General features: G+C 58.3%; 1 protein-coding gene across 1 annotated transcript in view; it reads left to right on the forward strand.

The window, feature by feature from the left end:
- Positions 1-24,146, forward strand: part of DNAH2 (dynein axonemal heavy chain 2) — a 109,671-nt gene that overhangs the window by 43,561 nt on the left and 41,964 nt on the right. Inside the window, 22 exon segments of the mRNA XM_078850877.1 lie at positions 176-332; positions 775-857; positions 3,258-3,438; positions 3,862-4,000; positions 5,974-6,191; positions 6,688-6,786; positions 7,568-7,693; positions 8,392-8,502; positions 8,867-9,055; positions 13,241-13,344; positions 13,739-13,928; positions 14,203-14,383; positions 14,567-14,694; positions 15,768-15,920; positions 16,103-16,228; positions 16,905-17,123; positions 17,413-17,530; positions 19,627-19,763; positions 19,850-19,987; positions 20,394-20,552; positions 21,352-21,504; positions 21,816-21,907. Coding sequence (XP_078707003.1) covers positions 176-332; positions 775-857; positions 3,258-3,438; positions 3,862-4,000; positions 5,974-6,191; positions 6,688-6,786; positions 7,568-7,693; positions 8,392-8,502; positions 8,867-9,055; positions 13,241-13,344; positions 13,739-13,928; positions 14,203-14,383; positions 14,567-14,694; positions 15,768-15,920; positions 16,103-16,228; positions 16,905-17,123; positions 17,413-17,530; positions 19,627-19,763; positions 19,850-19,987; positions 20,394-20,552; positions 21,352-21,504; positions 21,816-21,907 — 3,201 coding nt within the window.

The following is a 24,146-nucleotide window of genomic DNA, read 5'->3' on the forward strand; positions in this document are numbered from 1 at the left end:
ACGTCCAACCATTTGACCATGTCAACATCTCCATTTCCGTGGTGGAGAGCGATCTGATTTCCTTTCTTGGGGCTGGCCAAGTCTCTGTATTGAAGGGGATAGAACTGATCCTGGTGTATCAGCAGAGAGGGCTTGTCCATTCCCTGGTTTAATGCTGTTGGTGGTTTCCCTGCAGGCATTGGGATCAGGTGAAGGACTTGGTCCTCAGGACATTTGACCAGGATGCTGAAGATTTCAGGCTGGAGAATATTGTGGAGCTCGGCTTGGATCAACACGTGGAGAAAATCAGTGAGATCTCTGCGTCGGCCTCCAAAGAGCTGTCTATCGAGCTGGTAGAGTCTGTCTGTCATCCCTCTTTCCTCATTCATTTCCCCGGCTCTTTTTCAGCACCTGTTGAATGTCTCTGCCCAGATCTTAGCAGGACAGTCCACACCGCCATCCCACTATCATATTTGGTCCTGATTGCCAACGATCATCTAGCCAGGAATCGTGACTCCCACTCACTATTCGATATGTTCCTGCTCGGAGCTTGGAGTAGAACCCAGGGGTCTCAGCTCCCCTCCTCCTTTCTAGCCTCCCATCTCAGATCTGGGAATGGAACCTGGGAATCATGACTCCCTCCCCGCCCGGAACCAGGAATAGATCCCAGGCCCCCTGACTCCCAGCTCAGTTCTGACACTAGACACATGGCTTCTGCTTTCTGGCCTTAGCCCCAGCCACTGTGTTAAGATTTCCCTGTGTATTTCATGCTGCCCATCCCTGTCTTTCGCCCAGGCCCTACAAGCCATCGCCAAGACCTGGGATGTCGTGCTGCTAGATATCGTGCCGTACAAGGACAAAGGACACCACCGACTCAGGTAGGGCTTCCAAAGGTCTGCCGTGCAGCACTGGCCGCAGAGATGTGGTGGGCAGGGTTCCTGGATAGACAAGCAGCTGAGCATGGCAGGGTGACTTCTGCTCATTAACAAGGCGCCATGGTTAGCCAGGGGTTTATTTAATTGTTTCTCTTTCTGTCTGAGTACAGCTAGATAGACCCTCCCTTGAACACCTTCTTCCCTTCCCAAAGCTGAGACTAGGACCTCGGGGTCCTGACTTCCAGCTCCCATTCTAACCACCAGACCACGCTCCCCTGGTCCTCATAGAGCCCGAGTGTCCTCCTCCCAGTCCTCTTGCTCTGACTGCTAGTCTCCACTCCTCTTCCGCAGCCAGGAATAGAACCCAGGAGTCCTGGCTCCCAGCCACCTTGCTCTGACTGCTAGATGTCAGTCCTCTTCCACAGCCAGAACCCAGCAGTCCTGAGTCCCAGCATTATCCACTAAGCATGGTTTCCTTTCATTCCAGAAGATCAGAACAGCAGGGCAGGCCATGGCCTTTAGATTTCCCATCCATCTTTCTCACTAACCCAGTTTTATTAGCAGGGAGCGAGTTTGCTGAGGACGTCCTGACCTCTGAAGTTGCTGGCTGCAGCAGGGGTGTCCCTCAGTGGTTCAGTTCATACCTGGGAGCTGCATGGCTTGCACATGGCTGTCTGTAGTGCGGAAGCAAAGAGCTTGCTCAGCTCTGTGATGAAAATGTGTTTATGCCTGAAGGGAGAGAGAGAGAAACTGGTGTCAGTCTAGGGGGACTAGGAACAAGGGACAGCCAGGGAGTGATCTGGATTATTGGCAGACAGTGAGTGTTTTAACACAGTCAAATGTCAACTCGTACGTCTTGGAGAAAAGAACGCAGGCCAGACTTCCAGGCTGGGGGACTCTCCTGGGAAGCAGGGACTCTGTAAAAGAGATGTGGGTCGTGGTGCGTAAGCTCCCAGTGTGACTGTGGGGCCAAAAGGGCTAACGTATAAACAGAGGAATCTCATGTAGGAGTCGGGAGGTTCTGGTCCATCTGGATGTGGCACTGGTGAGACAACTGCTGGGATACTGAGTCCTCCAGCTCTGGTGTCCACAGCTCCGAAGGATGTTGATGAGTTGTAGAGGGGTCAGCGAAGAATCAGGAGAAGGGTTAAGGGATTGGAAAACATGCCCTAGTGAGAGACTCGAGGAGCGCGATCTGCTTAGCTTCACACAGAGAAGTGAAGGGGTGACTTGGTCCCAGCCCCTCAATAATTACGTGGGGAAATAATACTTGCTAGAGGGGTCCTCAGTCTCCTCGATAAAGGTCTAACACGATCCAGTGGCTGGAAGCTGAAGCTAGACAAACTGGGACTGGAAATAAGGTGGACGTTCTGAACAGCCTGGGGAACTAACCATTGGTGCTGTGGATTCTACATCGCCTGGCAGTTTTTCCATGAGATGGGCAGGATCTGCTCTGGGTCACACAGGAGTTGTTTTGGGGAAGTCCTGTGGCCCGTGCAATACAGGAGGGCAGACGGGGTCACAATGGGCCCTTCTGACCTAGGAATATCTGACTCTGAGTCTGCGTGGCTCGAGGACATACTGATCCCTGACTTATTACCAGTTCGAGATGGCAGCTGGTCTCCCCACCCAACAATCCATTCCCCGGCCTCAGCGTTGTACAGTGCCCCTCCCTTGGCATTCACACTCTTCTCAAGGCTTGTCTTCAGGAGGCTCCCTGGCAGCCAAGTGGAGGGGTGAAACCTAACCCCCACCTCCCCAAGGGGATGGATTTAGGTGACCCCAAAGTGGGTTCCATCCAGCTGTCATCAGCCAGGGATGTGGGGCAGGAGGTAGCTTAAGAGGTCAGGGAATGAGATATGGGGCCTTTCACATCTATGGGTCACCAATTCCAATCCAGTCTCAGGGCACTGGCTGGCTCAAGGAATGGGATATGGGGGCTTTCCTGTCTAGGGGCCCCAACTCTGATCCAGCCCCAAGGTGGGGGCTCAGAGGGTCAGGAAATGAAATGCATGTCCTTTCCTCTCTGGAGGGCACTGGCTTCCATCTGGCTCCAGGGCAGGGACTGGCTGGCTCATGGGGGCAGGGAATGGGACACGGGGCCTGTCCCCTCTAGGGAACTAACTTCAATCCAGCCCCAGCTCACTGGTGAGTGAAAGGTTTTCCTCTCTGTGGTGTCTTTTGTGGCCCTGACATGAGATGAGTTTGGGGCGTCATATGAGGACAGGTGCCCACAGCACAGAACTGCCATCCTAATGGGCCCCATTGTGGGCAGCCTTTGCAGAGAGGCCTTGGGCAGAATGGGCCACGGGCCATGTGCCCCCAAAGGCACATTGTAGCCGCTCTGCTTGTTGTATGCCCAGGCCTTTCAGCCTCCCACTGACCTCTGCCTGGCTCCTGCAGGGGGACGGACGAGGTGTTCCAGGCACTGGAGGATAACCAGGTCTCCCTCTCCACCATGAAGGCCTCGCGCTTCGTCAAACCCTTTGAGAAGGAGGTGGACCGCTGGGAGCGCTGCCTCTCGCTCATCCTGGAGGTTATCGAGATGGTGCTGACTGTGCAGAGGCAGTGGATGTACCTGGAGGTGAGGAGCCCCCCTGCTCAGCGTCCCTCCGCTTCGCTGACGGGCCCACATGCAGGGCCAGGCTTCCCCGCTGGTGATGGGCAGGGCCTGGACGCAGCGTGGATGTGTTGCCTTCACTCCCCCTCTCTCCCTCCTGGCCATGACCTAGGCATGGGATTCATTTGAGGTTGCCCACCAGTCAGCTTTGCAGAGTTTTCACAGGAGGGCCAGCGCCTGGTTCTTTGTCCCCTGGACCTGGCGGGGGTCAGATCAGAGCGTTGGTCAGGGATTGGGCTCTTCTGGCGGTAGGTTGCTGGGCTGCAGTGGCCCGTGGCTCAGGGTTCAGCGGCTCGGCCCATGGTGGTCTCTGGGCTGGGGAGCAGCCTGCCTGGCAGAATGCTCCTGGGCCATTCTCTCTCTCTCCGCTGCCAATCCCCCCCACAGAACATCTTCCTGGGAGAAGACATCCGGAAGCAGCTGCCCCGGGAGTCGGCCTCCTTTGATCAGATCAACGCCAGCTGGAAGACCATCATGGACAGACTGAACAAGGATAACAACGCGCTGCGTGGGACGCATTACCCAGGTAGCTGCTGCTTCCACTCCTTCCGGACCCCAGCCACAAGCCAGCTGCCTCTTCCCGCTCTACGCTCCGGACCCAGTCTAGGCCCTGTTTCCTGCCACTAGGCCTCCTCCGAGAGCTGTGATCTCCTCTCGTCTCTAGTTCCTGAGGGGAGTCTGCTCCATAGGAGTAGGACTAAAGGTGGATAGAAAGCCGGGTAGATCGTCAGGCTTAACAAGTAGTGATCAATGGCTCGATGCCTAGTTGGCAGCCGGTATCAAGTGGAGTGCCCCAGGGGTCGGTCCTTGGGCCGTTTTTGTTCATAATCTGCATTAATGAGCTGGATAATGGGATTAATTGCACCCTCAGCAAGTTCGCAGATGACACTAAGCTGTGGGGAAAGGTAGATTCGCTGGAGAGTAGGGATAGGGTCCAGAGTGACCTAGACAAATTAGAGGATTGGGCCAAAAGAAATCGGATGAGGTTCAGCAAGGACAAGTGCAGAGTCCTGCTCTTAGGATGGAAGAATCCACGGCACCGCTACAGGCTGGGGACCGACTGGCTAGGCAGCAGTTCTGCAGAAAAGGACCTAGGGGTGACAGTGGAGGAGAAGCTGGCTAGGAGTCAGCAGTGTGCCCTTGTTGCCAAGAAGGCCAACGGCATATTGGGCTGTATTAGTAGGAGCATCACCAGCAGATGGAGGGAAGTGGTTATTCCCCTCTACTCATCACTGGTTAGGCCACATCTGGAGTATTGCGTCCAGTTTTGGGCCCCCCACTACAGAAGGGATGTGGACACATTGGAGAGAGTCCAGCGGAGGGCAACGAAAATGATCAGGGGCTGGGGCACATGACTTACGAGGAGAGGCTGAGGGAACTGGGGTTGTTTAGTCTGCAGAAGAGAAGAGTGAGGGAGGATTTGATCGCAGCCTTCAACTACCTGAAGGGGGGTTCCAAAGAGGAGGGAGCTCGGCTGGTCTCAGTGGTGGCAGATGACAGGACAAGGAGTAATGGTCTCACGTTGCAGTGGGGGAGGTCTAGGTTGGATATTAGGAAACACTATTTCACTAGGAGGGTGGTGAAACACTGGAATGGGTTTCCCAGGGAGGTGGTGGAATCTCCTTCCTTAGAAGTTTTTAAGGTCAGGCTTGACAAAGCCCTGCCTGGGATGATTCATTTGAGGTTGGTCCTTCTTTGAGCAGGGAGTTGGACTAGATACCTCCTGAGGTCCCTTCCAACCCAAATCTTCCATGAGTCTGTGAGTAACTGGCTCGGAGGCCCCCAAAGGAGATTCAGTGCTGCATGGTGGTGGCTCAGTAGGGGGCGCTCCCCTCTCAATCAGCGCTGACCTCAGCGCAGTGCTAGGGCTCTAAGCCCTGGGGAGAGAGACTGGAGGTTCAGTCTGGGGCGCGTGGCGCTAGGGGCCTCTGCTGCAGGGAGCGGGGTGGGGGCTGAGGGGGTCATTCTCCTCTGAGTCAGTGCTGAGCCCGGGTCCCTAGCATGTGCTGCAGGGAGCGGGGTGCGGGGCTCAAGAGGGGCCGTTGCTGGTTAAACAGAAGAGCACTTGGCGCAAGCAGCGCCCTTTAAAAGGCTCGATCTTGCTCCTGGCCCCTTTCTCGTTAAAATGGAAAGCGAGGCCATTGTTTGCAAGATGAAAGATTGCAGCACCTTGAGGTCTGGGGCTGAGACTGGTCAAACTCATTGCACCTAGGGCTGATGCCAGGAGACAACAGGGCTCCTACCCTGAAGATCTGCCAGGGTGACTCAGAGCCGCATGGGGGTGGGGAGTGGTGATCAGGAATGGAAAGGAGTGGGTTCAGGGGAGCGGGAGGCTGTTCCATGCTTGGGGTGGGAAGCAAACCAGGGCAGCATTCGGCAGGCTTGGAGAGGGAGGGCCAGGCCTTGACCTTGCTGCTGAGGGCCGGGGAGGGAAGACCATGTGATCTGGCTGGGGTGGGGCCAGCAGGAGTCAGAGGGACCGTGGCGCTTTCCCCCCAGGCCTCCTGGACAAGCTGGTGGAGATGAACGGTGCCCTGGAGGAGATCCAGAAATCCCTGGACATGTACCTGGAGACCAAGCGCCACATCTTCCCCCGCTTCTACTTCCTGTCCAACGACGATCTGCTGGAGATCTTGGGCCAGTCGCGCAACCCCGAGGCCGTCCAGCCCCACCTCAAGAAGTGCTTTGACAACATCAAGTCCCTCAAAATCCAGAAGGTCCGGAGCCAGCCCCAGGCCCAGCCTCCTCCTGCTTTGTGCAGAGCCCCTGGTCCTTCTCCCCATTCAACCCCGCAGTCTTGGCTAAATCCCAACCTGGGTGGTGCAATTTGGCTCCCACAAAGCCCCCGGACCTTTCATCCAGAGGGGGGATTCTCCTTCGCTTCTGTTTAACAATGCTGGGGATCCCTCTATAAACAGCTGATGCATCCCAGTCCGGAGGCGGCTGCATCTCAGTGCCGGATGAGGGAACCCGTCTAAATAGATTCTGGATGGGGAGCGTGATCGTATGGTTACAGCAGAAGGGGACAGCTTCTGCCCTGGTACGGCCAGCTGTCAGCCCCTCTGAGTTTGAGCCCCCAAGCCCCTTCCCCTCCTTTGGCCCGCCCTCGGGCCCTGATCTTGATGCCCACCTCACCCGGAGCATGGGAATCCGTGAGGCACCCGGAGATGGTCTGGGGATGGGCGGAGCATCAGTATTCTCTTCATTCCTCAGGTGGGAATGGGCAACAAGTCTGAAGCCGTGGGCATGTACTCCTTGGACGGGGAGTACGTGGAGTTCGTCCACTCGGTGCTGCTGGAAGGGCCCGTGGAGGTGAGGGCTCTTTGGGCCAGCTCTGGGCGGTGGGAGCTGGGGCTTTGGGTAGCCCGTCCTGGGCCCAATCCTGGTTCCTCTGACTCAGCAGTGGGTGCACTGCAGCCGTGAGGTGCTGTTTCAGGCTCATGGGGGCATGGTGAGAGGGGGGAGATGAGGGAGGGGAAATGGGGGCTGAGGTGCAGCGGGAAGCGTGGGTGGGGCGGGTGGGAAAGACACCGTGGGGGAGCATCGGCCGGCTTCTACGGCGCCTCTCCCAGCGGAGTGTCTTCCCCTTATGCCCCGCATGCACCAGCCCATCCTCGGGCACCTCCGCTGGCTTGCAGCCCCGGTACGATCCAATTCTAAATCACTCCCGCTCCGGGGTCTGCGGCAGCCTTCCGGCTGCGGGTGCCAGCCCCTCTCCCCTTCCAGCCCTGCGTTGTGAAATCCCCTCTGCCCCCAGGCTCCAGGCCCTGGGTCAGCATCTTCCGCTTTGAGAGGGAGATGACGTTGGCACTAAGGAATCGGGTTGCCTTGTCCCGCAGAGGGTGCTGCCGGGAAAACCCCCTCTTCCCCTTCCAGCTCCATCACTCCCCTCAGAGCAAAGAGCCTAGGATAGCTCCCAGCCCCGTCCCAAACCCTGTCTACACGGCAGTCAGAGGGGTGACTAGCTAGCTGGATTGACACCCAAGCAGCTAGCCTGTGCCAGAGCCCTGCTGCCAGGGCTACGCTGGTGCTGTTACTGAAACTAGCCTGCAGTGTAGATGTCCCCTCAGCCCCTCGTCTGCCTGCCTCCCAGGAGTGGCTGTGTGACGTGGAGCGGGCCATGCGCTGGACCCTGAAGGAGCTGCTGAGAAACTGCCGCCTGGCCCTGAAGAAGATGCTGACGAAAAGGGACAAGTGGGTGAAGGAGTGGGCCGGACAGGTAACAGATGGGGCAGCGGCTCGGGGTGGCCTCTGGGCTGATCCAGCTCCACTGAAGTCAGCGGGAGTCTTTCTATTGACGTGGGTTGGATCAGGCCTTTGGTACGCTGCATGGGCGCAGGTCATCCGTGAAATGAATTTGGTGGGCCTCTGCCCAGCCACTCAGTTGAACACAGGGAGGAGGGTTCAGAATTTTAGAGCAGAGGCTTGAGTGTCAGGACTCCTGGGTTCTCGTCCCAGCTCTGGGAGGGGAGTGGAGCTAGTGGTTAGAGGAGGGGGTGCTGGGAGCCAGGACTCCTGGGTTCTATCCCCAGCTCTGAGGAGGGGTTAGAGCAGGCACTAGGGAATTAGAACTGCTGGGCTCCATATCCTGGATTTCATTCTGCCAGAGCTGGGAAAATCACTTTCCCTGCATGGGCCTCAGTGTTCCCCTGCGTAAAAGGGATCCAGTGACCCTGACCCCCCTGGGTAAAGTGCTCAGAGCCCCTAGGCTGGGGGGAAGGCACACTAAGTGCAGAAGTGATCAGGCTGAGCGGAGGAGGAGGGACGTGGGGCCCAGGATGAATGGTCATTCCTAGGTTTAGGGTGTTGGAGGTCTGTGGGCAGGCGGCTCCCCAGAACTGACAGCTTGGGGGGGCTGGGGAAGAGGGGATTTGCCAGTGCCCCTCCCTCCACCACCCCACCCCTTGTCTCTTGCAGATGGTGATCACTGCCAGCCAGATCCAGTGGACGACGGACGTCACCAAGTGCCTGGCCAACTGCAAGGAGCGAGGGGACAAGAAATTCCTCAAGGTCATGAAGAAGAAGCAGGTGAAGGGGAGAGCGTGGCACAGCCATGCACACATTCGCACGCAGTCACTGGCCCTCCAGGGCACGCTCGCGTACTCGCATGTTGCTCACTACTACACGCCCTCACGTACATTGGCTCTCGCTTGCAGAGGACCTTGTCATGTTCCTGTGCATATACACCTGTGTCACACCTGTTCACAGTCGTACCCAGTTCATACAGTCACTCAAACACTTTCTCCCTCTCCCCGATCGGTGTGTTCAGATGGGGAATCTTCCCCTGCCCTGTCGCTGGCAGCAGGGCTTCCCCATGGTGCTCTTCTTACCCCCTTGGTGCGCACTGGGCGGGTACAGCGGGCTCCCCGACCACTGGCCGTTTCCTCGCTAGGTGTCGCTGCTGAATAAATACTCGGAGGCCATCCGGGGCAACCTGACCAAGATCATGCGCCTGAAGATCGTTGCTCTGGTGACGGTGGAAATCCACGCGCGGGACGTCATAGAGAAGCTCTACAAGACCAGCTTGATGGACGTGACGTCCTTCGAATGGCTGAGCCAGCTCCGCCTGTACTGGGACAAGGTGAGGCCCACGCTGCGCCCTGCTGGCTAGATTTCCGCCTGCTGGGGAGAGTGTGTTCATGGGGCTAGTTCTGCCGCCCCTGCGTCCGCATCGCTGCCCCCTGCTGTTCAGCCTCCGCAGCCGTGCTGAGCAGAGGAGACGTTGCCTCCAACGTACCTGTAATTCCCTGTGGTTTGCCGTCCTGCTTGGGCCATTAGCCTCCTCGTTCTCGCTAGCTGCCTCAGCCACCCGGCTCTGCGTCACCCCCTCACTTCCCCTTTGGGCTGCCCCCCGGGGTCCATTGCCAGGGACAGGATCCAATATAGAATCATAGAAGATCAGGGTTGGAAGGAACCTCAGGAGGTGTCTAGTCCAACCCCCTGCTCAAAGCAGGATCAACGCCAACTAAATCGTCCCAGCCAGGGCTTTGTCAAGCCGGACCTTGAAAACCTCTAAGGATGGAGATTCCATCACCTCCCTAGGGAACCCATTCCAGTGCTTCACCACCCTCCTCGTGAAACAGTGTTTCCTAATATCCAACTTAGACCTCCCCACTGCAACATGAGATCATTACTCCTCGTTCTGTCATCTGCCACCACTGAGAACAGCCGAGCTCCATCCTCTTTGGACCCTCCTTCAGGCAGTTGAAGGCTGCAACCAAATCCCCCCTCACTCTTCTCTTCTGCAGACTAAACAACCCCAGTTCCCTCAGTCTCTCCTCGTAAGTGATGTGCCCCAGTCCCCTATTCATTTTCTTTGCCCTCCGCTGGACTCTCTCCAATTTGTCCACATCCCTTCTGGCCAGATGTGGCCTCACCAGTGCCGAGTAGAGGGGAATAATCACTTCCCTCGATCTGCTGGCAATGCTCCTACTAATACAGCCCAATATGCCTTTGGCCTTGGCAACAAGGGCACACTGCTGACTCGTATCCAGCTTCTCATCCACTGTAACTCCTAGGTCCTTTTCTGCAGAACTGCTTCCGAGCCATTTGGTCCGTAGTCTGTAGCGGTGCCTGGGATTCTTCCATCCTAAGTGCAGGACTCTGCACTTGTCTTTGTTGAACCTCATCACATTTCTTTTGGCCCAATCCTCCAATTTGTCTAGGTGACTCTGGACCCTATCCCTACCCTCCAGCGTATCTACCTCTCCTCCCAGATAAGTGTCATCGGCAAACTTGTTGAGGGTGCAATCCATCCCATCATCCAGATCATTAATGAAGATGTTGAACAAAAACGGCCCAAGGACTGACTTCTGGGGCACTCTACTTGATACCGGCTGCCAACTAGACATCGAGCCATTGATCACTACCCTTTGAGCCTGATGATCTAGCCAGCTTTCTATCCACCTTATAGTCCATTCATCCAGCCCAGACTTCTTTAACTTGCTGGCAAGAATACTGTGGGAGACCGTATCAGAAGCTTTGCTAAAGTCAAGATATATCACATCCATCGCTTTCCCCATATCCACAGAGCCAGTTATCTCATCATAGAAGGCAATCCGGTTGGTCAGACATGACTTGCCCTTGGTGAATCCATGTTGACTGTTCCTGATCACTTTCCTCTCCTCCAAGTGCTTCAAAATGGATTCCCTGAGGTCCTGCTCCATGATTTTTCCAGGGACTGAAGTGAGATTGACTGGTCTGTAGTTCCCCGGATTCTCTTTCTTCCCTTTTTTAAAGATTTAATTGGGTATGGGTCTTGCTTTTGAGCAGGGGGTTGGACTAGATGACCTCCTGAGGTCCCTTCCAACCCTGATATTCTATGATTCTATGGTCACTATATTTGCCTTTTTCCAATCATCAGGTCCAGCACCTCCCCCAATTGCCATGAGTTTTCAAAGATAATGGCCAATGGCTTTGCAATCACATCAGCCAACTCCCTCAGCGCCCTCGGATGCAGCGCATCCGGCCCCATGGACTTGTGCACGTCCAGCTTTTCTAAATAGTCCTTAACCTGTACTTTCGCCACTTGAGGGCTGCTCACCCCCTCCCCATACTGTGCTGCCCAGTGCAGCAGTCTGGGAGCTGACCTTGTCTGTGAAGACCAAGGCAAAAAAAGCATTGAGTACATTAGCTTTTTCCACATCCTCTGTCACTAGGTTGCCTCCCCCATTCAGTAAGGGTCCCACACTTTCCTGACCTTCTTCCTGTTGCTAACATACCTGTAGAAACCCTTCTTGTTACTCTTAACATCCCTTGCTAGCTGCAACTCCAGTTGCGCTTTGGCCTTCCTGATCACACCTCTGTATGCTCGAGCAATATTTTTATACTGCTCCCTAGTCAGCTGTCCAAGTTTCCACTTCTTGTAAGCTTCCTTTTTGTGTTTAAGCTCACCAAAGATTTCTCTGTTAAGTCAAGCTGGTCGCCTGCCATATTTGCTATTTTTTCTGCACATCGGGATGGTTTGTTCCTGTGCCCTCAACAGGGCTTCTTTAAAATACAGCCAGCTCTGCTGGACTCCTTTCCCCCTCATATTAGCCTCCCAAGGGAGCCTGCCCATCAGTTCCTGGAGGGAGTCCAAGTCTGCTTTCTAAAGTCCAGGGTCCGTATTTTGCTACTGTCCTTCCTTCCTTTTGTGAGGATCCTGAACTAGACCATCTCATGGTCACTGTTCCCTAGGTTGCAGAGTAGCAGCCGTTTTAGTCTGTGTTTGCAAAAAGAAAAGGAGGACTTGTGGCACCTTAGAGATTAACAAATTTATTTGAGCATAAGCTTTCGTGAGCTACAGCTCACTTCATCGGATGCATTCCCTAGGTTGCCACCCACTTCTACTTCCCCCACCAATTCTTCCCTGTTTGTGAGCAGCCCATCAAGAGGAGCAGGGCCCCTAGTTGGTTCCTCCAGCACTTGCCCCAGGAAGTTGTCCCCAACACTCCCCAAAAACTTCCTGGATTGTCCGTGCACCGCTGTATTGCTCTCCCAGCAGATGTCAGGGGGATTGAAGTCCCTCATGAGAACCAGGGCCTGTGATCTGGAAACTTCTGTTAGTTGTCCAAAGAAAGCCTCGTCCACCTCATCCTCCTGGTCCGGTGGTCTATAGCAGTCGCCCACCATGACATCGCCCTGGTTGCTCTCACCTCTAAACTTAACCCAAAGACTCTCAACGGGCTTTTCTCCAGGTTCATACTGGAGCTCTGAGCAATCCTACAGTGCAACTCCTCCACCTTTCCTCCCCTGCCTGTTCTTCCTGAACAGTTTCTACCCGTCCATGACAGTGCTCCAGTCATGTGAGCTACCCCACCAAGTCTGTTATTCCAATCACATCAGAGTTCCTTGACTGTGCCAGGACTTCCAATTCTTCCTGCTTGTTTCCCAGGCTCCTTGCGTTTGTGTACAGGCACCTAAGATAACTATCCGATTGCCCTGCTTCCTCAGTATGAATCAGGAGGCCACCCTTGTTGCACCCTCCTCCTTGTGTTTCCTCCCAGTATCCCACTTCCCCACTTACCTCCGGGCTTAGGTCACCATCCCCCAGTGAACCTAGTTTAGAGCCCTCCTCACTAGGTTAACAAGCCTGCCTGCGAAGATGCTCTTCCCTCTCTTTGTTAGGTGGATCCCATCTCTTCCTAGCAATCCTTCTTCCTGGAACAACATCCCATGGTCGAAGAATCCAAACCCTCTCTCCAACACCATCATGAATTTACCTCCACAATTCAGTGGTCCCTACCCGGGCCTTTTTCTTCACCAGGGAGTACCTGTTGGGAGCCCCATTGCTTGAGACAGCGCCCCCGGGACTAGATTGTAGGGGACAATACTGCCCTGGGGAGCTGGAGGAGCCAGGCCTGCTCTGGGTCTCAATGCTTGGGGTCCCTGCGAAGCTCTCCACCATGTCCCGTGCTCCCTGCTGGGAACTGTGCAGCTCTACCTCCACTCGCTGCATGGCCTTGGCCAAGCCCCTTTCCCATCTGTGCCTCCTTTTCTCCACAGCGATATGACCCACCTCCCCTGGTGGGGGTGGTGAGGGGGGCGGGTTTGTGTCTGCAGAGTGCCTGGGTACTGTGGGCAGTGCTCGGTAAATGGCAGGAGAGGGCATGAACCTGACCTCATGGGCTGCCAGATGGATTCCCCCGGGACCTGCACAGCCGTCCTCTCCGCAGTCTGAGGAGTCTCTCCCCTGGTGCCTACTTGCCCTCTGTCACGGGAGCCCCATGAGCAGGTGGGGGAGTCCAAAGGCCTGGCTGTATTTCCCCCACATTTCCCTCGGCAGGATCTGGACGATTGTGTCATCAGGCAAACCAACACCCAGTTCCCCTACGGCTATGAGTACCTGGGGAACTCCGGACGCTTGGTCATCACGCCGCTCACCGACAGGTACAGGCATGGTGTGCCCAGCCCCTGCTGCTCCAGGTGCGGTCGGCAGCCCCCGGGGCATGCTGGGAGTTCAGGGGGATCACGAGAGGCACTTCGAGCTCGTTGGCTCAGTTAAGGTGATCGCTTGATCCCTGACAGTGAAACTGACGAGGCCGCATGCTTTGAGATCGCCTGAGGAAAGTGCCACAGGAGAGCTAGGGACTAACTGCTGAGCTACCGACAGTGCACGTAGATGGCTCCAGCTTAGGTCTGTTTCCAGAGGGGCTGGATGGGCAGGAGAAGAGCAGGGTGGACATCAGTGGGGTGGAGAGAGGAGATCCCAGTGGCGGCTGGCCTGGGGGCAGGGTGGGGATAGCAGGGAGATTGATGCGTGGTCTCCCCTCTCTCTTTCCAGGTGCTACATAACTCTGACCACAGCCCTCCACCTCCACCGGGGAGGATCTCCCAAAGGCCCTGCCGGCACAGGGAAAACGGAGACTGTGAAAGACCTGGGCAAGGCCCTGGGCATGTATGTGATTGTCGTGAACTGCTCCGAAGGCCTGGACTATAAATCCATGGGGCGCATGTACTCGGGCCTGGCCCAGGTAAGGGGTCAGAGATGCAGGACAGGCCACTGCACTGGCTCCAGAGCACATGGGCACTTCCCAGGGCTGGGACTCCCAGACCCACTCCCCTCCTAGAGCTGGGGACAGAACCCAGGAGCCCTGGCTGCTGGCCCCCCTGCTCTAACCACTAGATCCCACTCCCTCTCCGGAGCAGGGTGAGATGGATGGGCATGGGGCAGTGTGTGAATGGGAGGAATCGGTCTGTTGCAGCCCTCGCCCCCCCCCCCACAACCTTTCTCCTCTCGTCCTGCAGACAGGAGCCTGGGGCTGCTTTGACGAGTTCAACCGCATCAACATCGAGGTGCTGTCTGTGGTGGCCCAGCAGATCCTCTCCATTCTCTCTGCCTTGGCCGCCAACATGACCTCCTTCATCTTTGAGGGCCATAAGATCAAGCTGGTGTGGTCCTGTGGCATCTTCATCACCATGAACCCAGGTGGGAGACACGGCATTCAGAGTTCTGATGGGCACCACAGGGCCTCTAGGGAAGAGCCCAAGTCTGGCCCGTCCCTATGCAGGGGCCTCGGTTCAGCCTCCCGGGCCTGGGGTTGGGGTAAAGGGAGTGGGGCGGAGATGGCAGGTGGCCAGGGCTAATGTGCTGCTGGGTGCCACGGGGCAGGTTACGCCGGACGGACAGAGCTGCCCGACAACCTCAAGTCCATGTTCCGCCCCATCTCCATGGTGGTGCCGGACTCCACGCTCATCGCAGAGATCATCCTCTTCGGAGAAGGGTTCAGCAACTGTAAGGTACTTGCAGGCCTGGGGCCGTGGGGGCTCAGAGAGTCGCCCTTGCTGGGAACGCTGATGGCCTGGTCAGTGTGTCGGGCTCAGAGAATGGGACACAGGGCCTTTCCCGTCCAGGAGCGTGGGCTCCCGTCCGGCCCCAGACTGGGGGGACCGGCTGGCTCAGAGAATGGGACACGGGGCCTTTCCCGTCCAGGAGTGTGGGCTCCCATCCGGCCCCAGACTGGGGGGACCGGCTGGCTCAGAGAATGGGACATGGGGCTTTTCCCGTCTGGGTGGCATTGGCTCCCATCCGGCCCCAGAATGGGGGCACTGGCTGGCTCAGAGAATGGGACACGGGGCCTTTCCCGTCCAGGGGCATGGGCTCCCATCCGGCCCCAGACTGGGGGGACCAGCCAGCTCAGAGAATGGGACATGGGGCCTTTCCTGTCCAGGAGCGTGGGCTCCCATCCGGCCCCAGACTGGGGGGACCAGCCGGCTCAGAGAATGGGACACGGGGCCTTTCCCTTCCAGGAGCGTGGGCTCCCATCCGGCCCCAGACTGGGGGGACCAGCCGGCTCAGAGAATGGGACACGGGGCCTTTCCCGTCCAGGAGCGTGGGCTCCCATCCGGCCCCAGACTGGGGGGACCGGCTGGCTCAGAGAATGGGACACGGGGCCTTTCCCGTCCAGGAGCGTGGGCTCCCATCCGGCCCCAGACTGGGGGGACCAGCTGGCTCAGAGAATGGGACACGCAGTCTTTCCCATCTGGGTGGCATGGGCTCCCATCCGGCCCCAAGATGGGGGGACCGGCTGGCTCAGGGGGTGGAGAATGGGACATGGAGCCTTTCCTGTCTGGGTGGCATGGGCTCCCATCCGGCCAGGGTGAGGGGGTTTCTGCTCTTGGGGGTGCTGGCTCTGGTATGGCCCCAGGTTGGAGCAATGGGGGTCAGGGGACAGGAGGCGGGGCCTTTCCCAGCTGGCGCACGGCAGCCTGGGGTGAGTTGGGGGTTCCCAGGGCTCGTAGCGAGATGCCCGCTCCGAAGCCTGGTTCCCTGGCGGCCTCGCCCCCCGCTGATGGGCTCCGCTCTGTCCCAGCTCCTGGCGAAGAAGGTCTACACCCTGTATTCGCTGGCAGTGCAGCAGCTGTCCAAGCAGGACCACTACGACTTTGGCCTGCGGGCGCTGACGTCGCTGCTCCGCTACGCTGGGAAGAAGCGCCGGGTGCACCCTGACATCACCGACGAAGAGGTGAGGTGCCCCCGGCATCCTGCACTTGGGGAGGGCCAGGGGCTGTGCCAGGCAGTGTCGGGATGGCACGGGCAGCGCTGGAGGGGAGTTTCGCCAGCTGTTCGGCTGTGCAGTCAGTGTGCCAGCTGGATCCCCGGCACCCGAGGGTGCCCGGCTCACCTGGCTCTCCTGGTGGCTTTCAGATCCTCCTGATGGCCATGAAGGACATGAACATCGCCAAGCTTGCCTCAGTCGACGTGCCCCTCTTCAACGGCATCATCCAGGACCTCTTCCCGGGCATTGAGTCGCCTGTCATTGACTACGGGAAGGTCAGCTAGCCGGCCCGGGTCTCTCAGCTGGGCTCCTTCCCACAGGGCTGGAGCCAAGTGAGACGGAGTCCAGTGCCCTCTAGTGCCGAGAGGCTGCACTTTGAGGCAATTCCTTCCAGAGAGCAGGGGCCATGGAGCCGGGATTCCTTGGTTTTGCTCCCAGCTCACGGAGGGGAGTGAGGTGCAGTGGTTAGAGCAGGGGGGGCTGGAGCCAGGACTCCTGGGTTCTCTCCTGGTTCTGGGAGGGGAGTGGAGTCTAGGGGTTAGAGCAGGGGGGCTGGGAGCCAGGACTTCTTGGTTCTTTCCTGGTTCTGGGAGGGGAGCGGGGTCTAGGGGTTAGAGCAGGATTGTGTTTTCTCTCTCTTTCTCTCACTTGCCATCTGACCTCTCTGTACCTCAGTTTCTCCCATGTGTGGAATGGGGATAGTTCTAGTCGGCTGCGGGCGGTGGGGCCTCATTACTGAATGTGTGTAACGCGGCGGGAGGGCCAGGGAAGGCTGTGCTTTGTAGCCTGCCCCCTTGGGTGCATGAGCTCAGTCCAGGCGTGCCTGTTGCTGCTGGAGGGGGCCACTCCAGGCTCTGGCCCTTCCAGGGTTGCCTTGGGCCATGCGCCGTCCCTGGGCTCCCTGCTCTGTGGCTGGGACTGGTCACCCCAGGACAGGCCCTGTCTCTGCAGCTGAAGGAAGCCATCGAGCAGGAGCTGAAGGGGATGGGGCTCCAGGTGACGCCCTTCACCATCACCAAGGTTATCCAGCTCTACGAGACCAAGAACTCCCGCCACTCCACCATGATCGTGGGCAACACGGGCAGCGGCAAGACAGTCACCTGGCGCACGCTGCAGGCCACCATGTCCGCCCTGTGCCGGAGCGGGGACACCGCCTACAACCTCGTCAGGGTCAGTGGGCGCTGCCCGTTCCCAGGGCTGGGGACTGGTCACGTGTGAACCCCGAGGCTGCACCGTCCGTGGGTGGGGGGCTGGGGCCATCTCCAGTGGGCATAGACGTGGGGGGCCGTCCTGCTCTGGCACCAGGGTGGCGGCAGAGGGCTTTTCCTGTCTCCACTGTCTGGGATTCCTGGCTGGGGCTGGGCAGGGGTCTCTGGCTTCCCGCCCCCTTCTGACTGTGCCCTGCCCCTGTGGTGTCCATGTGCTTCTCTCCCCTCCGGCTGGCGGCTGGGAACGGCAGGACTTCCCCCTGAACCCAAAGGCCGTGTCCCTGGGCGAGCTGTATGGAGAGTATGACCTCAGCACCAATGAGTGGACAGACGGCATTCTGTCCAGCGTCATGCGGACGGCCTGCGCAGGTACCTGCAGCCGGCCAAGGGGGGCCAGGGCCAGGCGTGAGCGGCAGCCAAGAGAGGGGGGCAGGGCACGGCCGATAGGAGCGGGCAGAGAGGGGGGCCGGGCCGGGGGGCAGGGTACGCCCGATAGGAGCGGGCAGAGAGGGGGGCCGGGCCGGGGGGCAGGGTACGCCCGATAGGAGCGGGTAGAGAGGGGGGCCGGGCCGGGGGGCAGGTTACGCCCGATAGGAGCGGGCAGAGAGGGGGGCCGGGCCCGGGGGCAGGGTACGCCGATAGGAGCGGGCAGAGAGGGGGGCCGGGCCCGGGGCCAGGGTACGCCGATAGGAGCGGGCAGAGAGGGGGGCCGGGCCCGGGGGCAGGGTACGCCGATAGGAGCGGGCAGAGAGGGGGGCCGGGCCCGGGGGCAGGGCACGGCCGATAGGAGCGGGCAGAGAGGGGGGCCGGGCCCGGGGGCAGGGCACGGCCGATAGGAGCGGGCAGAGAGGGGGGCCGGGCCCTGGGGCAGGGTACGCCGATAGGAGCGGGCAGAGTAGGGGGCCGGGCCCGGGGGCAGGGTACGCCCGATAGCAGCGGGCAGAGAGGGGGCCGGGCCCGGGGGCAGGGCACGGCCGATAGGAGCGGGCAGAGAGGGGGGCCGGGCCCGGGGCAGGGTACGCCAATAGGAGCGGGCAGAGAGGGGGGCCGGGCCCGGGGGCAGGGTACGCCCGATAGCAGCGGGCAGAGAGGGGGCCAGGCCCGGGGGCAGGGCACGGCCGATAGGAGCGGGCAGAGAGGGGGGCCGGGCCCGGGGGCAGGGCACGGCCGATAGGAGCGGGCAGAGAGGGGGGCCGGGCCCGGGGGCAGGGCACGGCCGATAGGAGCGGGCAGAGATGGGGGCCGGGCCCGGGGGCAGGGCACGGCCGATAGGAGCGGGCAGAGAGGGGGGCTGGGCCCGGGGGCAGGGCACGCCCGATAGGAGCGGGCAGAGAGGGGGGCCGGGCCCGGGGGCAGGGCACGGCCGATAGGAGCGGGCAGAGAGGGGGGCCGGGCCCGGGGGCAGGGTATGCCAATAGGAGCGGGCAGAGAGGGGGGCCGGGCCCGGGGGCAGGGTATGCCAATAGGAGCGGGCAGAGAGGGGTGGGTTGGTGGCTTTTCCAAATCCCTGTGTGCTGCTTTCTGCTCCTCACTCTGGCTGGTCTGTGCCACTCTCTCCGCTGGCCTGCCCCTCTCTGGGAGACTGGCATGTGTCCAGGCGCCAGGTGCTGGGCTGCCCCTGGAGCGTGCTGTCCGGTGCCCCCGGCCCGGCATGCCATGCTGCGTGGGCACTGGATGCCAGGCTGTACCCACCGGCGCCGCATGGGGGTGCCCCTGCCACGTGCGGCAGCTCGGCGACCCACGGTCTTGTGGCTGGCTCTCCCCGTGGGGCCCGGGAGATTTGGTTTGCACGCCGGGGGGGGTCGGGGGTGGCATGTGCGTGCCAGGCTGTGGTGGCATGTGCGTGCCAGGCTGCGGTGGCATGTGAGAGTTCTGCCGTTACTAGGAGACGGGGGAGGGGGCGGGCCTCGGCCTGACCCCAATATCGCTGGTAATTAAGGATGACGGAGAGGTGACAGGCGGCTGGAGTGCAGCCAGGGCAACTGGCTGGCTCAGCGCAGGGGAAGGGGGATGGGGCTGGTGCCCACCAGGGCCCTGGTTCCAATTCACACCTGATGCCCGGGCAAGGTGCCATTGAGTCTCGCTTCGTATGGCAGTGTTAGCGTGTGGGTGTGCGAGCTGCTGCCCCTCACTCCCGACCTGCAGCCCCTGCCAGCCCAGCCCTGGCCTGCCCCCAGCCCTGCCAGTGCCCCTCACCCCCGACCCGCAGCGCCGTTCCATCGCTGGGTGGCACATGCCCATCTCCGTTTCATCTCATGTCCCAGCACCGCCAGCTCAGCTCTGATCCCAGCCTCTGTTGGTGGCGCTGCTGTCGGAGGCCCGAGGGCACCTTGAGGGCAGTGGGAGCGGATCGGGGGGAGCAGCGTGGGCTGGAAGGCAGAGCTTTGGGGCAAGGGTGAGGAGCTCCCCGGGCTGCTCCTCCCTGAGCGCTAAGGGGGCTTCCCCTGCTCTCCCGGCCCCGCTAGACGAGAAGCCCGATGAGAAGTGGATCCTGTTTGACGGGCCGGTGGACACCCTGTGGATCGAGAGCATGAACTCGGTCATGGACGACAACAAAGTCTTGACCCTGATCAACGGGGAGCGGATCTCCATGCCCGAGCAGGCAAGTCCCCCCGGGGCTGCTCTGACCACCTGGGCCGGGACCAGGAAGGCAGCGGGCCGCCCAGGCTGATCCTGTCCCTTCTCTAGGTCTCGCTGCTCTTCGAGGTGGAGAACCTAGCGGTGGCCTCGCCTGCCACCGTCTCCCGCTGCGGGATGGTTTACACAGACTACAGCGACCTGGGCTGGAAACCCTACGTCCACTCCTGGATCGAGAAGCGCCCCAAGGTGCTCGGCAGTGCGGGGAGAATGAGGCAGGGACTCAGCAGGGGGCGCTGTCCTGGTCGTCAGTGCCCAATGCAGCGCTAGGGGGCGCTGTGCTGCAGGGAGTGGGGCTTTTCCAGGGCAGTCGGTGCTGCAAGGAGGAGGGGCGGTGGATTTGGGCTGAGGGGCACTGGCAGAGCCGGGTGTGTGAGCCCAGTGCTGGAGCTGCGGGTTGGGAGTGAGGGGCACTGGCAGAGCTGGGGGGGCCCAGGGCTTGAACTGGGGTAGGGGCTGCAGGTCGGGAGTGAGGGGCACCAGCTGAGCTGTGGTGGGGAGCCCAGGAGTGGAATAGCCCAAACCAGCCTGCGAGCCTCCGTGGATGTGGTGGGAGCCTGTGCGGGAGCTTTGCTCTGAGTCCCTCCCTCCTCAGGGGGAGGCGGAAGCTCTGCAGCGAATGTTTGACAAGTTCATCAACAAGATGCTGACCTTCAAGAAGGAGAACTGCGAGGAGCTGGTCCCCATCCCCGAGTACAGTGGGATCGTGTCTCTCTGCAAGCTCTTCTCTGCTCTGGCCACCCCAGAGAACGGGGTAAGTAGCAGACTGGAACCCACCCTCACGCTCCCAGTGGCTGCCTTTCCGCCTGTCGCTACCATCGCTCGGAGCAGGGGGCTTTCGTACGCTGGCTGGGCTCCTTTGCACCCATGGTACCCATGTGTCTGGGCATGGTAATCAGCACGAGCGCTACTCCTTGACTGTGATCCCACTGTTGTAAACCAGGAGTGACTCCTCTTAAGTCAACAGAGGGACCCTGCTGTGGGGAACTGGGAAGCCAACCCTTCAGAATCCAGAGCAGGAGTTTCTGTAGCAGAGTTTGGTTTAAGAATCGTCCCTAGTAGCTAGTGCTCTGGCACCCCCTTGTTTCTCAGCCTCTCCGTGTTCTCGTCACCCCTTACGGCCACGGCACCATTGGCCAGCAAAGCCTCCTGACCTTGGAGGATACACAAGTACCAAGTAGGGAGAGAAGAAATAAAGACTGATTCACTGGGTCCTGGTCATTTGAACTCAGAGTTTAAAGGTTCTGGGTGTGTCAACCTACAGCTCACCCATCATGGCTCCTGATGTACAGGGTATGCCAACCTAGAACTCCCCCATTTTGCAGCCTGATGTTCTGAGTATATCAACATGGAATACTTAGAAGATTAGGGTTGGAAGAGACCTCAGGAGGTCATCTAATCCAACCCCATGCTCAAAGCAGGACCAACCCCAAATTCTTGCCGTGTCACCCTATGTTCCGTGTGTGTCAGTGTGTTTATGGGGAATGCTCTGGTAGCCTGCGGTAAGGTTAGAAAGCCAGCTCAGTGCCGGGTTCCCGTCTCTTGCTTTCCAGGTGAACCCAGCAGATGGAGACAACTACACCACGGTGGTGGAAATGTACTTTGTCTTCAGTATGATCTGGTCCGTGTGCGCGGCGGTGGACGAGGAGGGCAGGAAGAAGATTGACAGCTACCTGCGAGAGATGGAAGGCTCCTTCCCTAACAAGGTCCCTGGGCATGAGGGAGCCCAGAGGAACGGTGGTGCTGTGACCAGAGCAGAGCCAAGAGAGTGATGGGGGGGTGTGGAATGGCCAATAGGGGAAGGGAAGAGGGACAGCGCTTGCCGGGATGAGCAGCTCCAGTCATTTCCTCCCTTTCCTGCCCCGCTTCCATCTCTCTTATCGGCATTGACACCTCAAGCCCCCCCGTAGTCCCCAGCTCTAAGGCGCTGCTGAGCCCAGAGCCTGATCCCCTTGGTGGCTGCGAGTTGGGCACTCCCAGGGCCAGGCCCCTCACATGCTCTCCCTGCTCTCCGCAGGACACCGTTTACGAGTATTTTGTCGACCCCAAGAGGAAGAACTGGGCCTCGTTTGAGGACAAGCTGCCCAAAATGTGGAGGTACCCAGCCAAGTGAGTAACTGGTCGCTGGGGGCCGAGACGGGGGGCAGGACTGGGCTCTCATCTCATGTCCCGGGGCCTCAGCTGGAGTCTGAGCAGGAAAAGTGGGGGTCCTAACCTTGTGGGGAGAAGTGCACACTCTGGGGATCTCCTACAAAAGATCGATTTTAAGTGATTCTAAGGGGTAGCAAACAGATCAAGGCAGATTACCTACCAAATAAACAAAACCTGCAAACTAAGCTTAATATACTACATAGATCAGATCTGAATAGCAGATCCTCACCCTCAGTGATGATACAAGCTGGCTGCAGATCCTTAAGGGACAAACCACACTTGCTTCCTGCTTGGAATCCCCAGGTGTTCCATTCACAGGCTAAAAATCCCTTTAGCCTGGGTCCAGCACTCCCCTCCGGTCAGTCTTTGCTCCGCAGGTGTTTCCAGGAGTCTTGGGTGGCGTGCGAAGAACCCCGGTTGATGTCACTCCCTCCCTTATGTAGCTTTTGCCTAGGGCAGGAGCCCTTTGTTTCAAAGCTTGGTTCCCAGACTGGTCTGTGGAAAATTACTGCCATCCCAAGATGGAGTCTAGAGACATGTGGTCACATCACATGTCTTTGTAGAGTCATACCAGCCATCATAGAATCGTAGGGCTGGAAGGGACCTCGAGAGGTCCTCTAGTCCAGTCCCCTGCCCTCATGGCAGGACTAAGTATTATCTAGACCATCCCTGATGGGTTTGTCCAACCTGCTTTTAAAAACCTCCAACGATGGAGATCCCACAACCTCCCTGGGCAATTTATTCCTGTGCTTAATCATCGTAACAGGACATTTTTCCCAATGTCCAACCTAAACCGCCCTGGCTGCAATTTAAGCCCATTGCTTCTTGTCCTAGCCTCAGAGGTTAACGAGAACAATTTTTCTCCCTCCTCCTTGTAACAACCTTTTATGTACTCGAAAACTGTTATAATGTCCCCTCTCAGTCTTCTCTTCTCCAGACTAAACAAATCCAAGTTTTTCTGTCTTCCCTCAGAGGTCGTGTTTTCTAGACCTTTCATAATTTTTGTTGCTTTTCTCTGGACTTTCCAATTTGTCCACCTCTGTCCTGGAATGTGGCACCCAGAATTGGACGCAATACTCCAGCTGAGGCCATATCAGTGCGGAAGAGAGCGGAAGAATTACTTCTCGTGTCTGGCTTACGACGCTCCTGCTAATACAGCCCAGAATGATGTTCATTTTTTTTGCAACAGGGTTACTGTGTTGACTCATATTTAGCTTGTGGTCCACTCTGACCCCTAGATCCCTTTCCACAGTTCTCCTTCCTAGGCAGTCATTTCGCATTCTGTGTGTGTGTACCTGATTGTTCCTTCCTAAGTGGAGTATTTCGCATTTATCCTTATTGAATTTCATCCAACTGACTTCAGTCCATTTCTCCAGGTTGTCGAAATCATTTTGAATTTTAATCCTACCCTCCAAAGCACTTGCAACCCCTCTCATCTTGATATCGTCCGCAAACTTTATAAGAAGAAAAGGAGGACTTGTGGCACCTTAGACACTAACCAATTTATTTGAGCATAAGCTTCCAACCAGTTATGCACCCATCTTGTAGTAGCTCCATCTAGGTTGCATTTCCCTAGTTTGTTTATGAGATAGACTTTTGATACTGTCTCACATGACTTTCTAAAGTCAAGATATACCACGTCTACTGCTTCCTCCCTGTCCACAGGCTGTTTGGAGCGTTCATAGAATCATAGATTAGGGTTGGAAGAGACCTCAGGAGGTGTCTAGTCCAACCCCCTGCTCAAAGCAGGACCAAACCCAACTAAATCATCCCAGCCAGGGCTTTGTCTAAGGAAGGAGATTCCACCACCTCCCTGGGGAACCCATTCCAGTGCTTCACCACCCTCTTAGTGAAATAGTTTTTCCTAATATCCAACCTAGACCTCCCCCACTGCAACGTGAGATCATTGCTCCTTGTTCTGTCGTCTGCAACCGCTGAGAACAGCCGAGCTCCATCCTCTTTGGGACGCCCCCTTCAGGTAGTTGAAGGCTGCTATCAAATCCCCCCTCCCTCTTCTCTTACTGTAGACTAAACATCCCAGTTCCCTCAGCCGCTTCTCGTCTAAGTCATGTGCCCCAGCCCCCTGATCACTTTAATTGCCCTCCGCTGGACTCTCTCCAATTTATCCACATCCCTTCTGTAGTGGGGGCCCCAAAACTGGACGCAGTACTCCAGATGGGGCCTCTCACCAGTGCTG

The sequence above is a fragment of the Lepidochelys kempii genome, chromosome 28 (genome assembly GCF_965140285.1).
Source record: "Lepidochelys kempii isolate rLepKem1 chromosome 28, rLepKem1.hap1, whole genome shotgun sequence".
Classification (NCBI taxonomy): Eukaryota; Metazoa; Chordata; order Testudines; family Cheloniidae; genus Lepidochelys; species Lepidochelys kempii.